The sequence below is a fragment of the Ovis canadensis genome, chromosome 13, assembly GCF_042477335.2.
Source record: "Ovis canadensis isolate MfBH-ARS-UI-01 breed Bighorn chromosome 13, ARS-UI_OviCan_v2, whole genome shotgun sequence".
Classification (NCBI taxonomy): domain Eukaryota; kingdom Metazoa; phylum Chordata; class Mammalia; order Artiodactyla; family Bovidae; genus Ovis; species Ovis canadensis.
Genome location: NC_091257.1, coordinates 76,801,813 through 76,821,136, shown reverse-complemented (window position 1 = coordinate 76,821,136; position 19,324 = coordinate 76,801,813). Strand labels below are relative to the sequence as shown.

General features: G+C 42.1%; 1 protein-coding gene across 3 annotated transcripts in view; it reads right to left on the bottom strand.

The window, feature by feature from the left end:
* KIF3B (kinesin family member 3B) overlaps positions 1–19,324 on the bottom strand; it is a 38,687-nt gene that overhangs the window by 12,557 nt on the left and 6,806 nt on the right. For all 3 annotated transcript variants that reach the window (XR_011248236.1, XM_069548313.1, XM_069548312.1), the window contains one exon: positions 4,203–5,659. Coding sequence is in view for 2 of the 3 variants with exons in the window: in XM_069548313.1 (XP_069404414.1) it covers positions 4,203–5,594 (1,392 nt within the window). In the remaining variant the exon portion in view is untranslated. The remainder of the gene's footprint in view (positions 1–4,202; positions 5,660–19,324) is intronic.

The following is a 19,324-nucleotide window of genomic DNA, read 5'->3' as shown; positions in this document are numbered from 1 at the left end:
AGAAAAGAGCAGAATCCAGGTCGTGAGTGGTCTCGCTCGGAACATAGCTCCTCACAGGGAAGCCTGTGAAAGACAAAGAGCTCCGGACCAAGCCAAAGCAGGTAAATTCTTAGGGAAAATATACTGTGCTCAGCTGGGCCTGTCTCATCACTGGGGTGGAGCTTTGGCGGCTTCACTAGGGCTTTATAATGGAAATACTGAAGACACAGCTTCCCTAGACATACATGAATTTCAGCTTTATATTTTAAAGAAAATTTTTGGTTTGTTTGTATGAAGTATTGACCTCAGTTAGAACCTATTAAGCACCTTCTACATGCTAGGTACTGAGGATGCCACTGTGAATATGAGTCAAAAGCTGAGAGTCCACAGAGGGCCACAAGCAGCAGGTTCTTATCAGATGGAACCAGATCTTATCATGAGGAAAGGACAGAGTAATACAGGCAGAGGCACACGGGAAGGAGGGAATTCAGGCTCTTCCCAAAGGCAGTCAGAGAAAAAGCTTCCTGTCTCAAGGGACAGCTACAAAAGTGCTAAAGTAAAAATAGGAAACAGCTAAGGAAAAAAAAAAATTGTTTTCAGAGGGTAGGGTAGAGAGTGGTGATACATGAAGTTGGCAAAGCAATCGGGGGTAGTTCAAAAACCTCCAAGCCTTGTTTGGGAGACTAGGCTTGACCCTGAGAACTGCAGGAACCACTGACGTGTCCTTTGAGCACTAGGATACATAACCAGATCTGTGTTTTAGAAACAAAACTCCCCTGCACAGGAAGAAAAACTGGAAAAGGGCGGGCTGGGTGGAGTGAGAGCAGACAGGAGGCTGTTTTAAGGTTTCAGGCCTGAGCTGGGGCAGGAGAGGTTGGGAGAGCAAAGTGGATGGGTCCGAGAGAGGCAGGATTCAGAGACCGCGGGAGAGAGAGTGGCAGCTGGCAATGATAACTCCTAGGAAGGAGTCTGGCTAGACTGAGGAAAGGCAGGCCGAAGCAGGCTCTGCGTGGCCCTGGGCATCTCCGTGGAAATACCCAGCAGGCAGAGGCTATCAGCTGGGATGTTAGGAGACAGCTTTGGGCTAACCATGCAGACTGAAAACCTTCAGCATTTAGATGAGGGCTGAAGCCAGGGGAATGATTTGCACCTGAGAAGCACGGGCTCCAGAAACTCCACAACCTTGCTTTAAAGAAACTTCTACCCCTGCTGCCATGCTTCTGCCCCTGCGACTTTCCTCTTTTTTCAAAACGAAAAGGCTGGACTGATTAGTAATCACCACCCTCAACACACTCCCTTCCAGCTCTAAAATTCTTTCGTCTTATGACTGTGTATCATCCAGGGATTGAGAAAGACAGATGTCATGTCATTCTCCCACAGATGAAACATGTAAGAGGTCCAGGGACCTTGAGCTGATGCTGAGTCTGGCCATACTCAGCTTCTGAGAGTTGCCCGACTACCCCAGGTTGTTTAGAGTCTAGGTGCTCCCGGGCTTGAATAAAAGCCGTGATCTTTAAAAACACCACATGCAGATCAAACACAAGCATACCCAGTTACACAGTGCAGGAGTCAGGAAGGGTCAAGCGACATAACAGAACCCCAGAGTAAGCCCCTCCCCAGAACACAGTTACTTCCTAAGTGTGTTGTATGTGACTCCATTTTCACACCAGGTCTTGAGAGTCCTACAAAGGATCCCTACCTCTGAAGTCAAACAGGACCCAGCTCTGTGAAAGGGCTACAGATATGATGCCACAGATAAAGTACAGCTTCACGTGGTGGGGGAAGGGGAGGCAGGAAAGAGATCACTTTGGCATTTTTTTTTTAATTAATAAACATAGACACGTTTTAGAGTAGAAATCAAAGTCTGCATAAACACAAGACAGAACCCAATGCTTCAAAGGAATTCTGACGGGTTGTCAAGCAGTGGTCATCCTCCGTTTTCCACAGCCAGTGCTGTGTTCTCCTCTGCCAGGAAAGCCCTTTGGCGGCCCAGAGTCCAGGCACCCGAGGGAATTGGTGCCAGAAAGAACAGGCAACACACAGGCGCCTCCACACTCTAGAATTCTACTCAGCCACTGGTACACAGGGCCTGGCTGCAAGGGAGCACCCAGGGGGTGATCTTGCCTAATCAGGCACCCTGCACAGAAAAACCACAAGCAGACACCATTGTTTATCTACCAGACAGACAAAAATTCAAGCCTGCTAATCACAAGTGTTGGTAAGGATGGGGAACAACCAGGACTCACACCCCGCTGGTAGAAGCATCAACACACATGACCACGTGAGAAAGCTACATGTTGTTGTCTGGTGAAGTTGAAGCTATACACACCCGAAGACCTGATGGTGTCAAGCAAGAAACTCACCCACACAAGTTCTCCTCGAGTCAAGGACAGGAAATCAGGGCAAGAAAACTAAAACAACCCACTCTATCAGGAGAATGGAATGCCATGGAAATCTCAGAGCAGTATGAATGAATCCCAGTTCCAGGCATCAAAATGGGTAAATTTCATCAACATGACATTTAGCAAATAAAAGTAGATCACAGCAGTGGGATTCAATTGATACGAAAGTTAAAAATTATGTGAAACTAAAAAGATCTTTATGCAGAGTACATCATGAGAAACGCTGGGCTGGAAGAAGCACAAGCTGGAATCAAGATTGCTGGGAGAAATATCAATAACCTCAGATATGCAGATGACACAACCCTTATGGCAGAAAGTGAAGAGGAACTAAAAAGCCTCTTGATGAAAGTAAAAGAGGAGAGTGAAAAAGTTGGCTTAAAGCTCAACATTCAGAAAACGAAGATCATGGCATCTGGTCCCATCACTTTATGGCAAAGAGATGGGGAAACAGTGGAAACAGTGTCAGACTTTATTTTGGGGGGGGGCTCCAAAATCACTGCAGATGACTGCAGCCATGAAATTAAAAGACGCTTACTCCTTGGAAGGAAAGTTATGACCAACCTAGACAGCATATTCAAAAGCAGAAACATTACTTTCCCAACAAAGGTCTGTCTAGTCAAGGCTCTGGTTTTTCTAGTAGTCAAGTATAGATGTGAGAGTTGGACTGTGAAGAAAGCTGAGCGCTGAAGAATTGATGCTTCTGAACTGTGGTTCTGGAGAAGACTCTTGAGAGTCCCTTGGACTGCAAGGAGATCCAACCAGTCCATCCTAAAGGAGATCAGCCCTGGGATTTCTTTGGAAGGACTGATGCTGAAGCTGAAACTCCAATACTTTGGCCACCTCATGCAAAGAGTTGACTCACTGGAAAAGACTCTGATGCTGGGAAGGATTGGGGGCAGGAGGAGAAGGGGACGATAGAGGATGAGATGGCTGGATGGCATCACTGACTCAATGGACGTGAGTTTGAGTGAACTCCAGGAGTTGGTGATGGACAGGGAGGCCTGGCATGCTGCAATTCATGGGGTCACAAAGAGTCAGATACAACTGAGCGACTGAACTGAACTGAATTGAACAGGTGGCTTAGTGGGTAAAGAATCTGCCTGCAATTCAGGAGATGTGGGTTCAGTCTCTGGGTCAGGAAGATCCCCTGTAGGAAGGCACAGCAACCCACTCCAGTATTCTTGCCTGGAGAATCCCATGGACAGAGGAGCCGGGTGGGCTACAGTCCATAGGGTAACACAGAGTCGGACATGACTGAAGCGACTGAGCATGCACAAAATGATCCCTTATGTAGAGACATATATACACATTTGGGTAAACTATAAAGAAAAGCAAAGAAAGAATAAACACCAAATCCAAGGTAACGGTCACCTCTGGGGAGGTAGGGGCACAAAGAGCTTGTAAAGATACAGATGCTACTCTGTTTCTTATACTGGGGGAGGAAGAGGGATACATGGATATTACTGTTAAAGATTCTCCAGGCAAGAATACTGGAATGGGTTGCCATGCCCTCCTCCAGGGGATCTTCCCAACCCAGGGATTGAACCCAAGTCTCCTGCTTTGCAGGTGGATTCTTTACCGTCTGAGCCACCAGGTAAACCCATGAATACTAGAGTGGGTAGCCTATTCCTTCTCTAGGGGATCTACCTGACTCAGGAATCAAACGGGGGTCTCCTATATTGCAGGCGGATTCTTCACCAGCTGAGCTACTAGGGAAGCCCTTGGGCACTGAATATCAACATCATTCCTCATATCATTTTTTTTTGATAAAACAAAAAAATTAGAACAAAAACAGCACGGCCCTAAGGCAGGGAACAGTACCTTGATTTTGGCCCCGAGCACCTCAGCAGCATCCTTCTCCCGCCGCAGATCCTCCATCTTTTTCTCCTTCTCCTTCAGCAGCCTCTTCTTTTCCTCTGCAACCAAGCTGTGGTCCTCAACAATGGCCCGCTTCTCGATCTCCAGTTTCTCTTGCTGTTCCCGCCAATAATCATCCTTGTCATCCCCTTCCTCCTCCCCCTCTTCTCCCTCCTCCTCCTCCTCTTCCCCACCCCCAACCCCCCTCCGCTTCTCTCGCCTCTTCCTTCTGCCAATGGACCGTTTCTCTAACTGGGCCTTGAGCCGAGCGATCTCTTCCTGGAATTCTCGGAGAAGGGCGTCCTTGGGGTCCTCGTTGACCCTCGGCTTGTTCTTGATGTTTTTGGCTCGGTTGGCATACCTGAGAGTGGTTAGGGTCTCCTCTACGTTGTACGAGGCGGGCCCCACGTTGGCCACCATCACAGTCTTAGCATTGCCACCAAGAGAATCCTGCAGGAGCCTGGTAAGCTTGGAGTCCCGGTAGGGAATATGAGTGCTTTTCCCATCTACCAGGGCAGAAATGACATTACCCAAGGCCGAAAGGGACAGGTTGATCTTGGTTGCCTCCTTCAATCTTTCCCCTTGCGCACCAGTCTTGGCCTGCCGTTCACTGCCAGCAAGATCTACAAGGTTCAGTTTCCCTACCCGGATGTGGTTTTCACCGTCGAGGCCCACCTCACTGCATTCGATGGTGATGACGAAAATTGCATGTGAACGGGAACTGTGCTCATTCATGTTGGTGGCCCCAACAGAACGGTTCTGGTTCCCCACGTTCATCACATGCTCTATTTCCTTCACACTCTTGGTAACGAAGGAAGACAAGTCTTTCACGTACACCCCGGTGTCAGGCCTCTCTTTGAGCTCGAGCCTTTTGGTCTGATCCTTGGAGAGGAGGTCTCGGATCTCCTCCTGGTAGATCTCCAAGTAAGAAGCCCTGACCAAGTACTGTTGATTCTGGGATCGAGAGATATGGGTGAAGATGTGATCAAACGAGTTAGGGATGACCCCTCTTTTTTCAGGGTCGCCCCGGACACCTTCCATCGTGTAGGTTTTCCCAGTACCCGTCTGTCCATAGGCAAAAATTGTCCCATTGAAACCCTGAAGGACAGAGTCCACTAGCGGTCTGAAGGTCTCATCATAGAGTTCAAACTGTTTCGCATTCCAGTCGTAGACAGCATCAAAAGTGAAGGTCTTGGGCATTTCATGGGCCACTCCCTTGGGGTTCTTGACAGACACCTGCCCTAGCTTCACATCCACATCCACCACCTTGTCATATGAAGCAGCCTTTTCCTTGCCATTCATGGGCCTACAGCGAACCACCACCCGGACTGATTCTGAGCTTTTCAGCTTTGACATGATGACCTCTGACCACGTCACTCTTAAGGGCTATGAATCCAAAAATATCTTAGGATGCTAGGGTCCTATGGGAGGGGAAAAAAAAAAAAAAGTAAGCACAGACAGTACAGTTGTCACTGGGGGCTGATTACACACCCAGGTCACCTCCATCTAGCCAACCTTCTGACAGCCATACTTAATAACTACTACAAATGGCTATTTCCTCATGGGATCTTAACCAGTTGCAGAGAGAAAAATAAAAACCCTACTCGACCAACTAGCTTGTCCACTCTTCAATGTATATTTTATCCTATACTACAGGTTGAGGTGGCTGGAAGCTTTATAAAAGCCCAAATAACCTTATATGCTATGGAACTACCACAACCTCTGCATAGAGCCATTTGGAGCTATCTATCTAAATTTAAAATGCAAAGCCCCTTTGATCTAGCAGTGGTATTTCGAAGAATTTATCCTACAGATAGAAGGATATCTGTTGTGGCATCATCTGCGGTAGCAATAGATTGCGGACAACCCCAATTCCCATCAAGAGGGGGCTGATGAAATAAATTTAATATATGCAGTGGAATCTTGTGCAGTTGCTAAAAAGAATGTGCTAATTTAAACATAATCCTAAACCAAGATATGCTGCTAAGTGAAAAACCCTGGACGAGGAACAGTGTCTATAGCACAGTTTACATATGCATGCTATAATATTAGAAGCATACACGTAAAAGCGGTAATGGTGGCAACCTTGGGAGGGGAACTATGGGCCAGAGGACACTCAGAGATCTAGAGAAAGAAAAAAGCACTTTCACTATACACTCATTAGTACTGTTTGAATTTCCCATCTTGTACTAATAACACTTTTCCATTCTAAAATCAACTATGGCTTGTGCAAAATGTGTTCTAATAAATAAGGATGTGGGGTAATGCATCACATAGAAAGCACTTATCCAGTCAATAAATCTAAATTTGAATACAAATAAGAAAATAGATGTTAAGAAATTTTTAAGTAAAAACAAAAAAGAACTTCATTTGGTGCTAAAAACTCATGGAGCAGAAGAACGGATGATTAAATGGGTTCTTTGGGAAGGGGTAGGGAGCAAGCAAATTAGAGCAAAGAGATACATATGATGTTAAATTCCCCAAAACCTCAAACCAAGGGTTTTTAAAAAAACAGATAATTCTGACTTCCCTGGTGGCGCAATGGGTAAGAATCTGCCTGCCAATGCAGGGGACACGGGTTTGATCTCTGGTCTGGGAAGATTCCACATGCCACAGAGCAACAAAGCCCATATGCCCCAACTACTGAGCCCACACCCTAGGGCCCAAGAGCCGCAACTGCTGAGCCCTGCGCGCTGCAGCTACCGAAATCCCTGTGCCTAGAGCCTGTGCTCCCCAACAAGAGATGCCACCATCACGAGAAGCCTGCGCTCGCAGCAAGTGGAGAAGGCCCTCGCAGCAACAAAGACCCAGCACAGCCAAAAATAAGCAAACAAATAAAATAATTTTTAAAACAAAAATTATTTTTAAATATATATTTTTTAAATTAAAAACAAACAGGTAATTCACATGATTCTTGATTCAAAAGGTCCTTTGCTGACAGGTCCCTCTCCCTTACCTGTTCTCCAGCCAAGTATTATTAGATTTTTTTAATCTTCCTGAATAAGTTTATGCATAGCAAGCTCTATGTATTAATGCACACTACCCTCTCCTTTTTTACACAAGCATAGTATGTAATACACAATCCGCAGTGTCCTGCAGCTTGATTTTTTTTACTTAACAATCTATCTTGGAGTTTGTTCGCCTCAGTAAATGCAGAGCTGCCCTGTTCTTTACGACAGCAGTAAAACATCCCTCTGTATGAAGGCATCGTAATTTATTTAACCACTACCCTAGCACTTAAGCTGTTTCTGATATTTTACTATAAAAACCTAGGACCACATCCTTTCATGTATGGGAAAAAAAAATCTATCTGGATCACAGGATATATGCATTTATAATTTTGATAGATACGTAGAACACAAATTACAGTACTCATTGAGTTGTGAGACTGACCTATTCCTTGCCAACAAAAGGCAGAAAAATGTGAAGCCATAATGAGTCACTCTAGGAATATATGCTGCCAATTAATAAATAGAGTTGTTATGTTCCTTCATTGATCTTTCATAAAAAATTGTTCTGTTGGTAAGTAAGCACGTGGAAACATGAGAAGTTACTTTTCATAATTCTTCTAATTGTTACATGTAATAAAATAATGTTCTCTAAGAATGAAGAACCACAAGACCTCTTAGCCTCCCTGCATCAGTGTTTTTGTAAGATCTGTAAAACACGGGTAATTCTCCTTCATTATGGATGATTGTCAGACAAACAGTTACTTATAAAGGTGGAAATACTTTCTGAACTAAAATAGTCAGATTAAAACTAACTAATACAGGGACTTCCCTGGCAGTCCCGAGCATAAGACTCAGCACTTCCATTGCAGGGAGTACAGGTTCAATCCTTGGTGGGGAACTTTTGCTCACATGCCACAGAATGGCCGAAAAAGAAAAAAAAAAAAAAGCAACAACAGTTGCATCCAAAACCCTTGTCAGAGGGGCATTCTGAAGATTACTGGTGGTGACGGTGGTGGTTTAGTCATTAAGTCGTGTCTGACTCTGTGACCCCATGGACTGTGGCCCACCAGGCTCTTCTGTCCATGAGATTTTCCAGGCAAGAAAACTGCCATTTCCTTCTTCTGGGGATCCTCCCAACCCAGGGATTGAACCCATGTCTCCAGCATTGCAGGCAGTCTCCAACATTGCAGGTGGCTTCCTTATTGCTGAGCCACCAGGGAAGCCTAATTTTATGCATTAAATATCACTAGACTAATATTTTCTCTTGTTCAATTTGTAGTCATCATCCTTAAAAAAAAAATAAATCAGTTCAAATTTAGATCCAAATACCTAATCAATGTTCAACTGTAGTGGTTTGCAGTTTAGTCGCTAAGTTGTGTCCGACTCTTGCGACCCCATAGACAGTAGCCTGCCGTGCTCTTCTGTCCATGGGATTCTCCAGGCAAGAATACTGCAGTGGGCTGCCATTTCCTTCTCCAGGGAATGTTCAGTTAAAAGTAAATATCAAGTCATTTAAAGAAAACTATGTAAAAGGCAGCCTTTCATTCATCACCTTCTAGAAGCTACTAGAATTTCACCGGATGCTTTGAATCAGATATCAGAATGGCCAGGTTGCTACGTCTCCTTTTCTTTTCCAGGGGAATGGCCCCCAAGCTACAGCCATGGCTGATCCCTTGACTGTCTCTCCCTCCACTTCAACAGAGGCCTAAAAGCTCTCTAGGTGCCAAGCCCAAACCCCAGGCCCCAGAGCCTCCTTTGGGGAGGCCTCTGCTGTAGCACATGGGATGGTTAGACAAGAGCTGAGACTCCAAGGAATAAGAAACAGAAGAGGGGGATGGGGAACAGGTCACTGGAGAAAACCGATTCTTCTGCATTTCATACCTGGGGAGAGGTTTTACCTATGAAAACGTGACCCCAAGCCTCTCTAATAAAACTAAAAAGCCTGCAGCAGGCTTTCATGCAGAGATGTTGATGTTCAGCTGCTTCTGTTACAGCCCTGTATATTTTTGAGTTCTCTAAAACAATAAAAACAAAGGAATGATAATGACCCACAGTAACCTTAAAAAGCTTTTAAAAAGAAGGAATTTCCAAAGTCTGAGTCCACTTAATTAAATCTCCCTGACTTGGAATACAGAACATCATTTCTTTTCTGAACTCACTGAGCTTGGCTGAACTAGTCATGTACTACTGACATATTACTTCAGGAAGATGGACTAATTTAATTTCCTGCCACCAGGGCTTAAAATCTTGCTGTGGGTCCTCCTCAAAGGAGAGGGTTTTCTTGGAAGGATGCCCTGATAGTCTTTATTACCTTCCTCCTCCTTCTTCTGGTCTGTCTAATTACAGTGATAAATCTTTAAAGGAACTCACAGCATTGCCAGGAAAGGAGAAACCACAGGTCAGCAGCTCAGCGTCTTCACCCCGAACACCTCCTCTGCTTGAACCTGTCATCCCATTGTTAACAGCCACCATCAGAATGGCTACTACACTCGAAAAACTGAGTCTTTGTCCAGCTTCATCTCTTTTGTCCACTGAGGAAATCAGTCGCACATTTCTCAGGGCAACCACTCTCTCCCAGAATCTTTCGTGTTTGGATTCACGCCCTCTCACCTGTGCTGTCAAGGAGTCCACAACAAATTCTAGAACTAGGGGTAGATTTGGATGATCATAACTATTGGCTTCCTATAGAGATTCTAGAACACAGGTCACAAACTGGTCACATTCTACCTGAAGCCATTTTTACTTGGCCCAACCATTGTTTAAAAAAAAATAACAAAACCACCCCCCCCAGCAATTCTACCTCTATATCTGTATATGCCTTGGTGAAAAACCTTTGCACATACGCACAAGGAAACACAGAAAAGGATGCTTCCTGCAGCACTGCTACAAAAGTAGAAAACTGGAAACAACCTAATCATCCATTTATAGAGGAACTGAAAAATAAAAGATCGTACATTCATGCTACAGATATTATACTATTCAGTATTTAAAAGGAATAAATTGGAGCAGGAGTCAGCAAACGACAGCCCACAGGCCAAATCCAGCCCACAGCCAGTTTTTGTAAATAAAGTTTTATTGGAACACAGCCATATCCCTTTGCTTACATACTATCTATGGCTGCATTAGCTACAAAATAGGAGAGCTGAGTAGCTGTAGCAGAGACAGTGTGGCCCACAAAACCTAAAATCCTGATCTGTCATAGAAAAAGTCTGTCAATTCTGAATTAGTTACATATATCTACATTAATAAATAAACAGGTTGAGACTTTCCTCATGGTCCAGTAACTAAAACTCTGTGCTCCCAACACTGGGGACCCAGGTTTGACCCCTAGTCAGGAAACTAGATCCTACATGTTGTAACTATAAAGATTTCACATGCCAACTAAGACCTGGTGCAGCCAAATAAATATTTAAAAAAAAAAAAAGAAAGAAAACAAACAAACAGGCTGAGTGAAAAAGCAAGCTGCAGAATGACAATTATGACTAAAAAATTAGAAAACAATAGGTTCATGGATTTGCATTTATATATATGTAAGTATCCCCAAAAATGGAATAGAAGGATATACAATAATTTATGACAGTGCCTGCTAAAACTGGACAGAGTGAAATGTAGAGAATGGAACAAAAAAATGTAAAGGATTTTTTAATTTATCTGTAATACTTTATCATTTCTCTTAAAAACAAATAGAAGCAGGTTATGAGGCTTGAAGCAAATAAGAGAAAACATTAACAATTGTCACTTCTGCTTCCTACATTATTCTCTGACGGTTTAAGATTTCTGAAAAAAAAAAAAAAAAAAAAAACCTAAAACAAACAAAAAACCAATAGCAACTTCACATTAAAATAGTCAGGATTTCTGCTTCTCTGGAAGAATGGGAATATCCTGATGGCCCCTGGCCCAGGCCCCAAGCACCAGCAATAGGAGCTGAATGACAGCTCAGCCACCCAATGATGGGCCCAGCCACCCAATCCTCCCCAACCCACACTTCCTACTGTCTCACTCCCAGCATGCTTTGCTCATTTACACTTCCTGCCTGGCTCCTGTAGGCATCTCTGTCTATGACTAAATTTATGTATGCACGCTCAGTCATGTCCGACTCTTTGTGACCCAGTGGACTGTAGCCCACCAGGCTCCTCTGTCCATGGAATTTTCCAGGCAAGAATACTTGAGCAGGTTGCCATTTCCTACTTCAGGGCATCTTCCTGAACCAGGAATCAAACCCGTGTCCTTTGTATTTCCTGTGCCTCCTGCAGTGGTAGGTGGATTCTTTACCACTGTGACACCTGGGAAGCCCTTGTCATGCTGGTCCATCTTTTTAAATGACACTTACCAAGGCTCTGTAATGACATGGAATATGCTTAGCATAAATGAAAAAGCAGTTTACAAAATTACATACAAGCGATCACAATTGTGTAAAAATAAGACACACATCAAAACAGCAGTAGTGGTCCACCCTGTGAGATGGGACTGCATATAGGAGATTTTCCCTGCTCCCTCAACCTTTCTATATTTTCCAAATTTTCTCTAACAAGCATGTGGTATCTTTAAGTGGGAAAAAAATAAAGGTCTGGCAATTCACTGGGCAATTCACTGTTCCTTGCAGGAACAGCCCTGCAAGGAGGGGTACCCAGTGGGTACATAGTGCATACCAATACACCTTTAATGGATGCATTTCAACGCAGTGTTCTCTAAGCTCAGATCAGGTAAACACCTGCCAACTGCCTGGCCTGGAGTTCAAGGACTCAGAGTGCCTGAAAGGCAACCCAAGCCACAGATCACAGAGCCCAGCAGAAAAGCACCACAACACTCAGACAAGAAGATAAAAGTGACGCCCTATTAACCAGCCCAAACCAAGTCCATGTGCAGCTTTCTCTCAGGGGAAGCAGCTGTTTCTACTCTGTATCCACCTCATCACCATCAACACGACTCTTTCGCAACTGCTGTTAATTGTTCTGAAGGATCAGGACTCCTTGTTTGCCAATCCCTGAACCAACATCAAGAGAGCAAGCTCAACTCTGGGTCTCTGGTTCCCATGACAGCCAGTTAACAAAATGGGAATTACACAATTTTCAAAACAAGATTATTCATCTCCAATTGAAAAAATAACATCCCTGCCTGGAGAACTTTTAAAAGGACATGGAATCTGTTTTGAGAGAATAGTTCTATATCTGCTTCTATGTACATAAAATACATCTGGAGGAATATGCAAGAGCCAAATAACAACACTGGTTGCCTGTAAAGAGCTGGGTAGCTAAAAGCCAAGAGCCGAAGGGAGGCTTTACAGTGTATATCCTTTTATACCTCTTGAATCATGTAAATATATTACCCAGTCTTAAAATCAAATTAGGGGAGGAAAAAAGATTGAAAATTTTTGTGAAATTAACTAAACTATATCCAGATATTAAAACTCATTTTCCTTTCATCTATCCACTTTCACTGACCACCACGAATATAACGGAATAGAATGTTTTAACTAATGAACAAGGGCCCTACGACTAAAGCTACTTGTTCCCACTTCACGGGGAAGTGTCATAAAAGAGCTTCTATGAGGTCTACAGCCATGGAGTCTTTAACATTCTAATGTCAATGTTACGTGTCATGTAGCCTCAGCCATAAAAGGCATTCAGAACAAAGACATCAAAATAACAGACTAATAATATATATTCTGTTATTACAGGCACTGTTCATAAACATAAGGGAATCTTTTTTTGTAAGCCAGTTGAGTGCTCTGTCTAAACACTTTCAAACTATCTCTTATAGTAATATAAGAGGCACAGCATTTCAAACCGGCACAAATTATTTAAGGGCATTTGAGCAATCAATATCAAAAAACTGAAGGGATTTCCATGACAGTCCAATGGTTAAGATCCCACACATCCACTGCAGGGGGCATGGATTCAAACCCTGGTTGGGGAACTAAGATCCTGCATGTCACACATGCTAAAAAAAAAAAAAAATATATATATATATATATATATATAAACATTGAAATGCAATACTTGAAATGTAATACTCCCTTAAAACAGCAACTCCATTTCTTGCTACTATTTTAAGGCCATCAGTGAATAACTGAATAAATGTGCAAGATGTACATACACCTTTATGTTTATCTCAACTGCATCTCTGACCACTTAAACACTCATTGATAAGGAACTGGTTAGATTATGACATATCTCTACAATGGGAAATTATGCAATCATTAAGAATGGTAATAAACCTCTAGCTACTGACACAAGGGAAGATGTTCATGACATCTTGTTGGGAGGGAAAAAGCAGGCTACCCAACAGGACAGTTACTATGATGCAATTTATGTCTACATGTGTGTGCACAAGTGCAGAGACAGATGTGAAGGAAACTGCAAAGACAAGACACACCATTCAAGCATAAACTTGAACGTTCAGGTCAGGATTTGAAATTCTGCTCTGCCACTCAGCTATAACATCTTGAGAAAGTTACACTGTCATAGTTTCTTCTATAAAATGGAATTAAGTAACAACACCTACCATAAAGAACTGTTATAAGGACTAAGTAAGCTAATAAATGTTAAATGCTCAGTCTAGTCCAAGATGCATAATAAACCCTCAAGAAAGGCAAATAATATTGATCTCTGGAAGTGAGCTTGCAATTTACTGTTTTTGCTTTCTTTGGCCTTTGTGATAAGTATGTATATTTTGTTTCTTACAATCAAGCAGGGAGATGGCAATAAAAATATTTTTTCTTTGGGGGAAAAAGGTCTAGTACCTTGGTTTCAGCTTATGTGTCTTAAGATGACAGACTACTTATCTGGAAAGAAACCTGGAAAGGTCACAGACAAGAAACATGATTACATAAATGCCTGCCCCGAATTCAAATTGCCGCCATGAGCTCCATCATTTGATGACCCCAACAGGCAAACAAAGAAAGCACTTATCTAGCAGGGAAAAGAGGCAAAGAAACCGAAACATTCATAAAAAATATATTCAAGTCTAGGGGACACTAATTCAGAATCAATGTGGGTCTGGGGCTTCCTTGTATTCAATAGTTACGACTCATAAGCACTTAATGTATATACCTCTTCTAATCCTCAGAATCACCTTTTGAGGAATAGGTATTAGCCTTATTTTAAAAACAAGGATGGGAGACTCAGAGAAATTTATTGGCTCAAGGTCACAGCAATTAAATGGTACAATCAGGATTTAAAACCAGGTTTGTCTTACTGAAAAACTCTAAACTTACTAAACATATACACATGCGTATACATGTGTATCAATATATGCAGAGATTAAAACAATTCAAGCTGTATATACAGTGAACAAATAAATCTTCCTCCTACCCTTGGGGAGATACTTGAAGCACATGCAAACATTAATATATGATATATTCATGCTTAATATATCTTAACTAATATAAACACTGCTTCCCCACTTTTAAAATTGAGGTGTAAGTAGGTATATATCATTCTTTATCTTATAGATCTTGGAGAAACCTCCCATTCTTCCAACCCTCACCCCTGTCCCTACCTTTTAAGTAGCTGCTTAGATACCACAGTACAGTTGCCTGATAATGTATTTGATCAGTTCCCCACTGAGGGAAACTCCAAGAGTTTTGGTCTTTGCAAAAGGTTTTGGTTAGTGCAAACAATGCTGCAGTGAATGTCCTGAACACTGGGCTTCCCAGGTGGCTCAATGGTAAAGAATCTGCCTGCCAGTGAAGGAGATGCAAGAGATCTAAAAGATCCCCTGAAGGAGGAAAAGAATACTCCAGTATTCTTGCCTGGAAAATTCCATGGACAGAGGAGACCTGTGGGCTACATTCCATAGCGTTGCAGAGTCAGACATGACTGAGCATACAACGCGAATGAATATACCTTTAACTATATGTGGAGGTTCTTAGTAGAAGTTACTGCTAGAGGTTTAAAGGCTATGCATGTCCTTCTGACAGAGGGCACGGTCTTACCCACTCTCCTGGCTACACCATTTATCCTCTCACCCACAGGGCACCCACCGTCCACACGACCCTGACATTCAGGGCTAATGCTCTGAACTACCACTAAGCTATGAAGCTGGAAGAGCCTGCCTGCCAGGAACTTCTTGTTCCAAGTACTGATCCAGCAAAGAAATGAAACAGTCTCTCTGCTTAAAATTTATACTGTGATGTCAGATACTTAATCAACCAAATACAACATTTGGTCCTTGAGTAGGACCCTTTTCTGGATCTTGATTTGAACAAGCTGATTATTAAAAATATATGAGACCATCAAGAAACTTCGAACCCTGATGTTAAGGAACTATCGTTACTTTTTAGGTATAAAAACGGTATTTTTTAAAGAAGGTTCTTACTCTTAAGAGATACACACAAAAGCATTTTCAGATAAAAGTGACATGCTATCTGGAATCAAAATAATCAGGGGTGAGGTCAGTGGGGTGGATAAAAGGTCACAGGTGAACCAGAACTACCATGTGCTGATAACTGCTGGAGCTGGGTAATGGGTTCATGGTTCATTCCACTATTCGATTTTTATGTATGCTTCAGAGTTTCCAAAATGGAAGAAAAAACAGATTGCCTTCTGACCAATGGCACTTTTTTTTTAACTTTTAAGAAAATTTTAATTGTGGTTAAAAAAAAAAAACCCACCTTATTATAAAATGTACCCTCGCAACCAGTCTTAAGTGTACAGTTCAGTAATGACATTCACAGTGTTGTGTAACAGATCTCTAGAACTTTTTCATCCTGCCAAACTGAAACTCTATACTATCAAATAGCAACTCCCCACCTCCCTGTCTCCCCAGCCCCTGGAAACCACCATTCAGCCTCATGGTTCATCTGTATTGTAGCATGTGACAAGATCTCTGTCTTTTATAAGGCTAAATACATCCCATTGTAGCATATACCATATTTCCTTTATCCACTGATATGGCCATGGACATGCGGGCTACTTGCACCTCTTGGCTATTGTCAATAATGTTGTAGTGATGATAAGTGTACACAATGACTTGTCCTTTTAATCAGCCAGCCAGGCAGCTGGGCAGAGAGTCACAACAAATTCTGTATTTGAAGGAGGGAGGTGGCCTGGAATAACAAAAAAGAGGTTCAGACACACCAGGGATTGAAACCCAGTTCAACCATTCCCAGCTCTGGGACTCCATGCAAGTTCCCTCACCCCTCTGAGCCTATTTCCTCCTCTGCAAAATGGGACTATCATGAATGCCCGGCTACTTGGGGTTGTGTGAGGATCAGAGAAGGACAAGCATGACGATGCCTGGCCTACAGGAGGTGCCTCTGCCCTGACCCAATTTATGGGAGTGAAAAACCTTGGAGATTGGAGAGAGAAGCAACATGGCAGACTGAGATAAGCAGCAGCAAAGTAAGCAAAAACCAGGGCGACCTGGCTCCAAAGTTCATGGCCTTTTTTCCGCACCAGCATGTCCTAAATGTCAGTCATCTGACTTCACAGTTTTTGCCATATCCATACACTACCTGTACTATTACTGAGTTAAGGTTTTGCATTAAATCTACTTTTTTTTTTTTAATTCAGTCTTTTTTTTAATTTTAAAATCTTTAATTCTTACATGCATTCCCAAACATGAACCCCCCTCCCATAAATCTACTTTTAACACACATTTCTTTTTATAAGAAACTTTCTATCACTACCATAAATGGAAAACCAGTATCACTTGTAAATGGAAGGTAACTGAAAATAAATATAAGGGCACACAATAGTGTTACTAAATTCAAACTAAATAACTATAGCTTATCTAAGGCCCCAGAACTGATCTCCCTTGGTTAGAAAGGGAACTCAGCACATGTTAAGGAAGACTGGAACCAAATACTCTTCTTGACATAGTCAGAAGAGCCAAAAGAGTTTCAGAAGGAATAACTCTCACAGTGTCAACTCAACAGAATTGAGGATGTTGTATCGGAGTGTCACCTAAAATCCTCCCCTATCCCACCTCGTTTAACCTCTAGAATCTAATGCCATCTAAATCCTCAAAATCAGAGTCCCATTACCAACATCTCTAGTGATTCTCGTGTGTACATTCATGTTAGAGAAGCTGCACACACACGCTACCTTTAGAGTAAACAGTTTCCAAAGCTGATCAAACAGAATATCCCATAAATCACAGGGTGTTTCAGTAATATAATGAATTGGCTACATTTTAAAAATTCCTCTCTGGAAGTCCATCACAAATATCATGGTTCACTGCCTGATTCCATAAAGACATGCTTGCTCTCACAGCTCATCCACTGCACAAAACTGGTAACGTACATACAGTATTTCTGGTTAATGTCACCAGCCAATAGTCTATTCAGAGAATGAAGGGTTTAAATGTTAAAGTCTCATGTTCTGAGTCCTATTCACAAGGAATACTGTATCAAAAAGAAAAACAGGGACTTCACTATAGTCCAGTGGCTAAGACTCCATGCTCTCAATGCAGGGGGCCCAGGTTCAATCTCTGGTCAGGAAACTAGATCCCACATGCCACAACTAAGAATTCCGCATCCTACAACGAAGATCGGAGATCTGTGAACTGCAACTAAGACCTGGTACAGTCAAATAATTAAATAAAAGAAGAAAGAAAAACAGATTAAGGAGACAGCAAAGAAGGCTGACAAAAGTTATTAAAAGATATCTTATGGTATGTGAATTATATCTCATGACGCTTTTTTTTTAAAGATATTTTTAGAGGGTCCTAATAAAATTTTAAGAAGGAAAAGGTACAGTTTTCCTTTTGAACTACATAAAGTTCTAACTTTCCCTAAACTAATTTATTTAGAATTGTTCTCTTATGAGGCTGGCAGAGAAGCAAAGATGCTCACCACAGCACTGTATGTGATTATTAAAAGCCAGAAACATCATCAGTGCCCACTGCTAGGGAAAGTTTACTAGTTCATAATTACTAAACATGAAAATACGGAAAAATGGTTATGAAATGTTAAATGAACATCTCCAAATGCAAAACTGGAAATACACTTTGAGAGCAACTATCTGAAAAGACATCTGCAAGTGGACCAGTAAGCTGAAACTGAATCAGAATACCTTTTTTAAAGGTAATCTCTCCCCACTAAACTATTAATGGCTGCCTTTTCAACTTTGTTTAGACACTATCTTGTTGAAAACATTATTTAGGAGGCTGCCTTTACAATTACATTTTTTTTTTTTTCAACAAGGAAAGGATCCAGTTTAAAGAAATCACGAGGGGACTTCCCTGGGGGTCCAGTGGTTAATTAAGACTTTGCCTTCCACTGCAGGGGGTACGGGTTCAATCCCTGGTCCGGGAAATAAGTTCCCATATGCCTCCAGGTCAAAGAACCAAAACATAAAATTCAGAAACAATACTGTAACAAGTTCAATAAAAACTTAAAAAAAAAATTATCCTCGTTAAAAAAAAAAAACAACTTGGCCTTCCCTGGTGGTACAGTGGATGAGAATTCGCCTGCCAATGCAGAGGACATGGGTTCGATCCCCGGTCCGGGAAGATTCCACGTGACATACAGCAACTATGAAAGCCCGCTGCCTAGAGCCTGTGCTCTGCAACAAGAGACGCCAGCACCGTGAGAAGCCTGAGCGCCGCAGCTAGAGAGGAGCCTCCGCTCTCAACGAGAGGAAGCTTGTGAGCAGCACAGAAAACCCGCCGCAACCAAAACATTGTTTTAGTTTTAAAAACATCATCAGAAACATAAATACAAGTTTATGCAAAGATAATCTTTAAGATGTCCACTGTAGCATTACTCATAGGATTAAGTACTGAAACCAGCCTAAATGACAATGATTAGGGAAATAGGTAAGAACTGCATATCCATGAGATAAAACACATTTAGGAATGCATTTTCCTTTGGACAGTAAGATGATTTAACAGTAGTCATTTCTGGGTGAATCTTAGTTAATCTTTTTAGGATTTTCCTCACTTTTCCTCAGTGGAAATTATTTTTATAGTCAGGGGGGAGAAATATTTTTTTAAAATGCTGACAAAATTGAAGAAATAAGGAGGGAAAAGCACCATGTATTTCTTGGGCTAGAATCTGTCCTGCTATTGCAGACCTTGCAAAACCAGTAACTATTTCCACCAAGAACTATCTTCTTGCGGTTATCTTAAGTAACTCAAGCTGACGTTTTATCTTATCTGCATGGAATCTTTTATGATTTACTAGCTAGA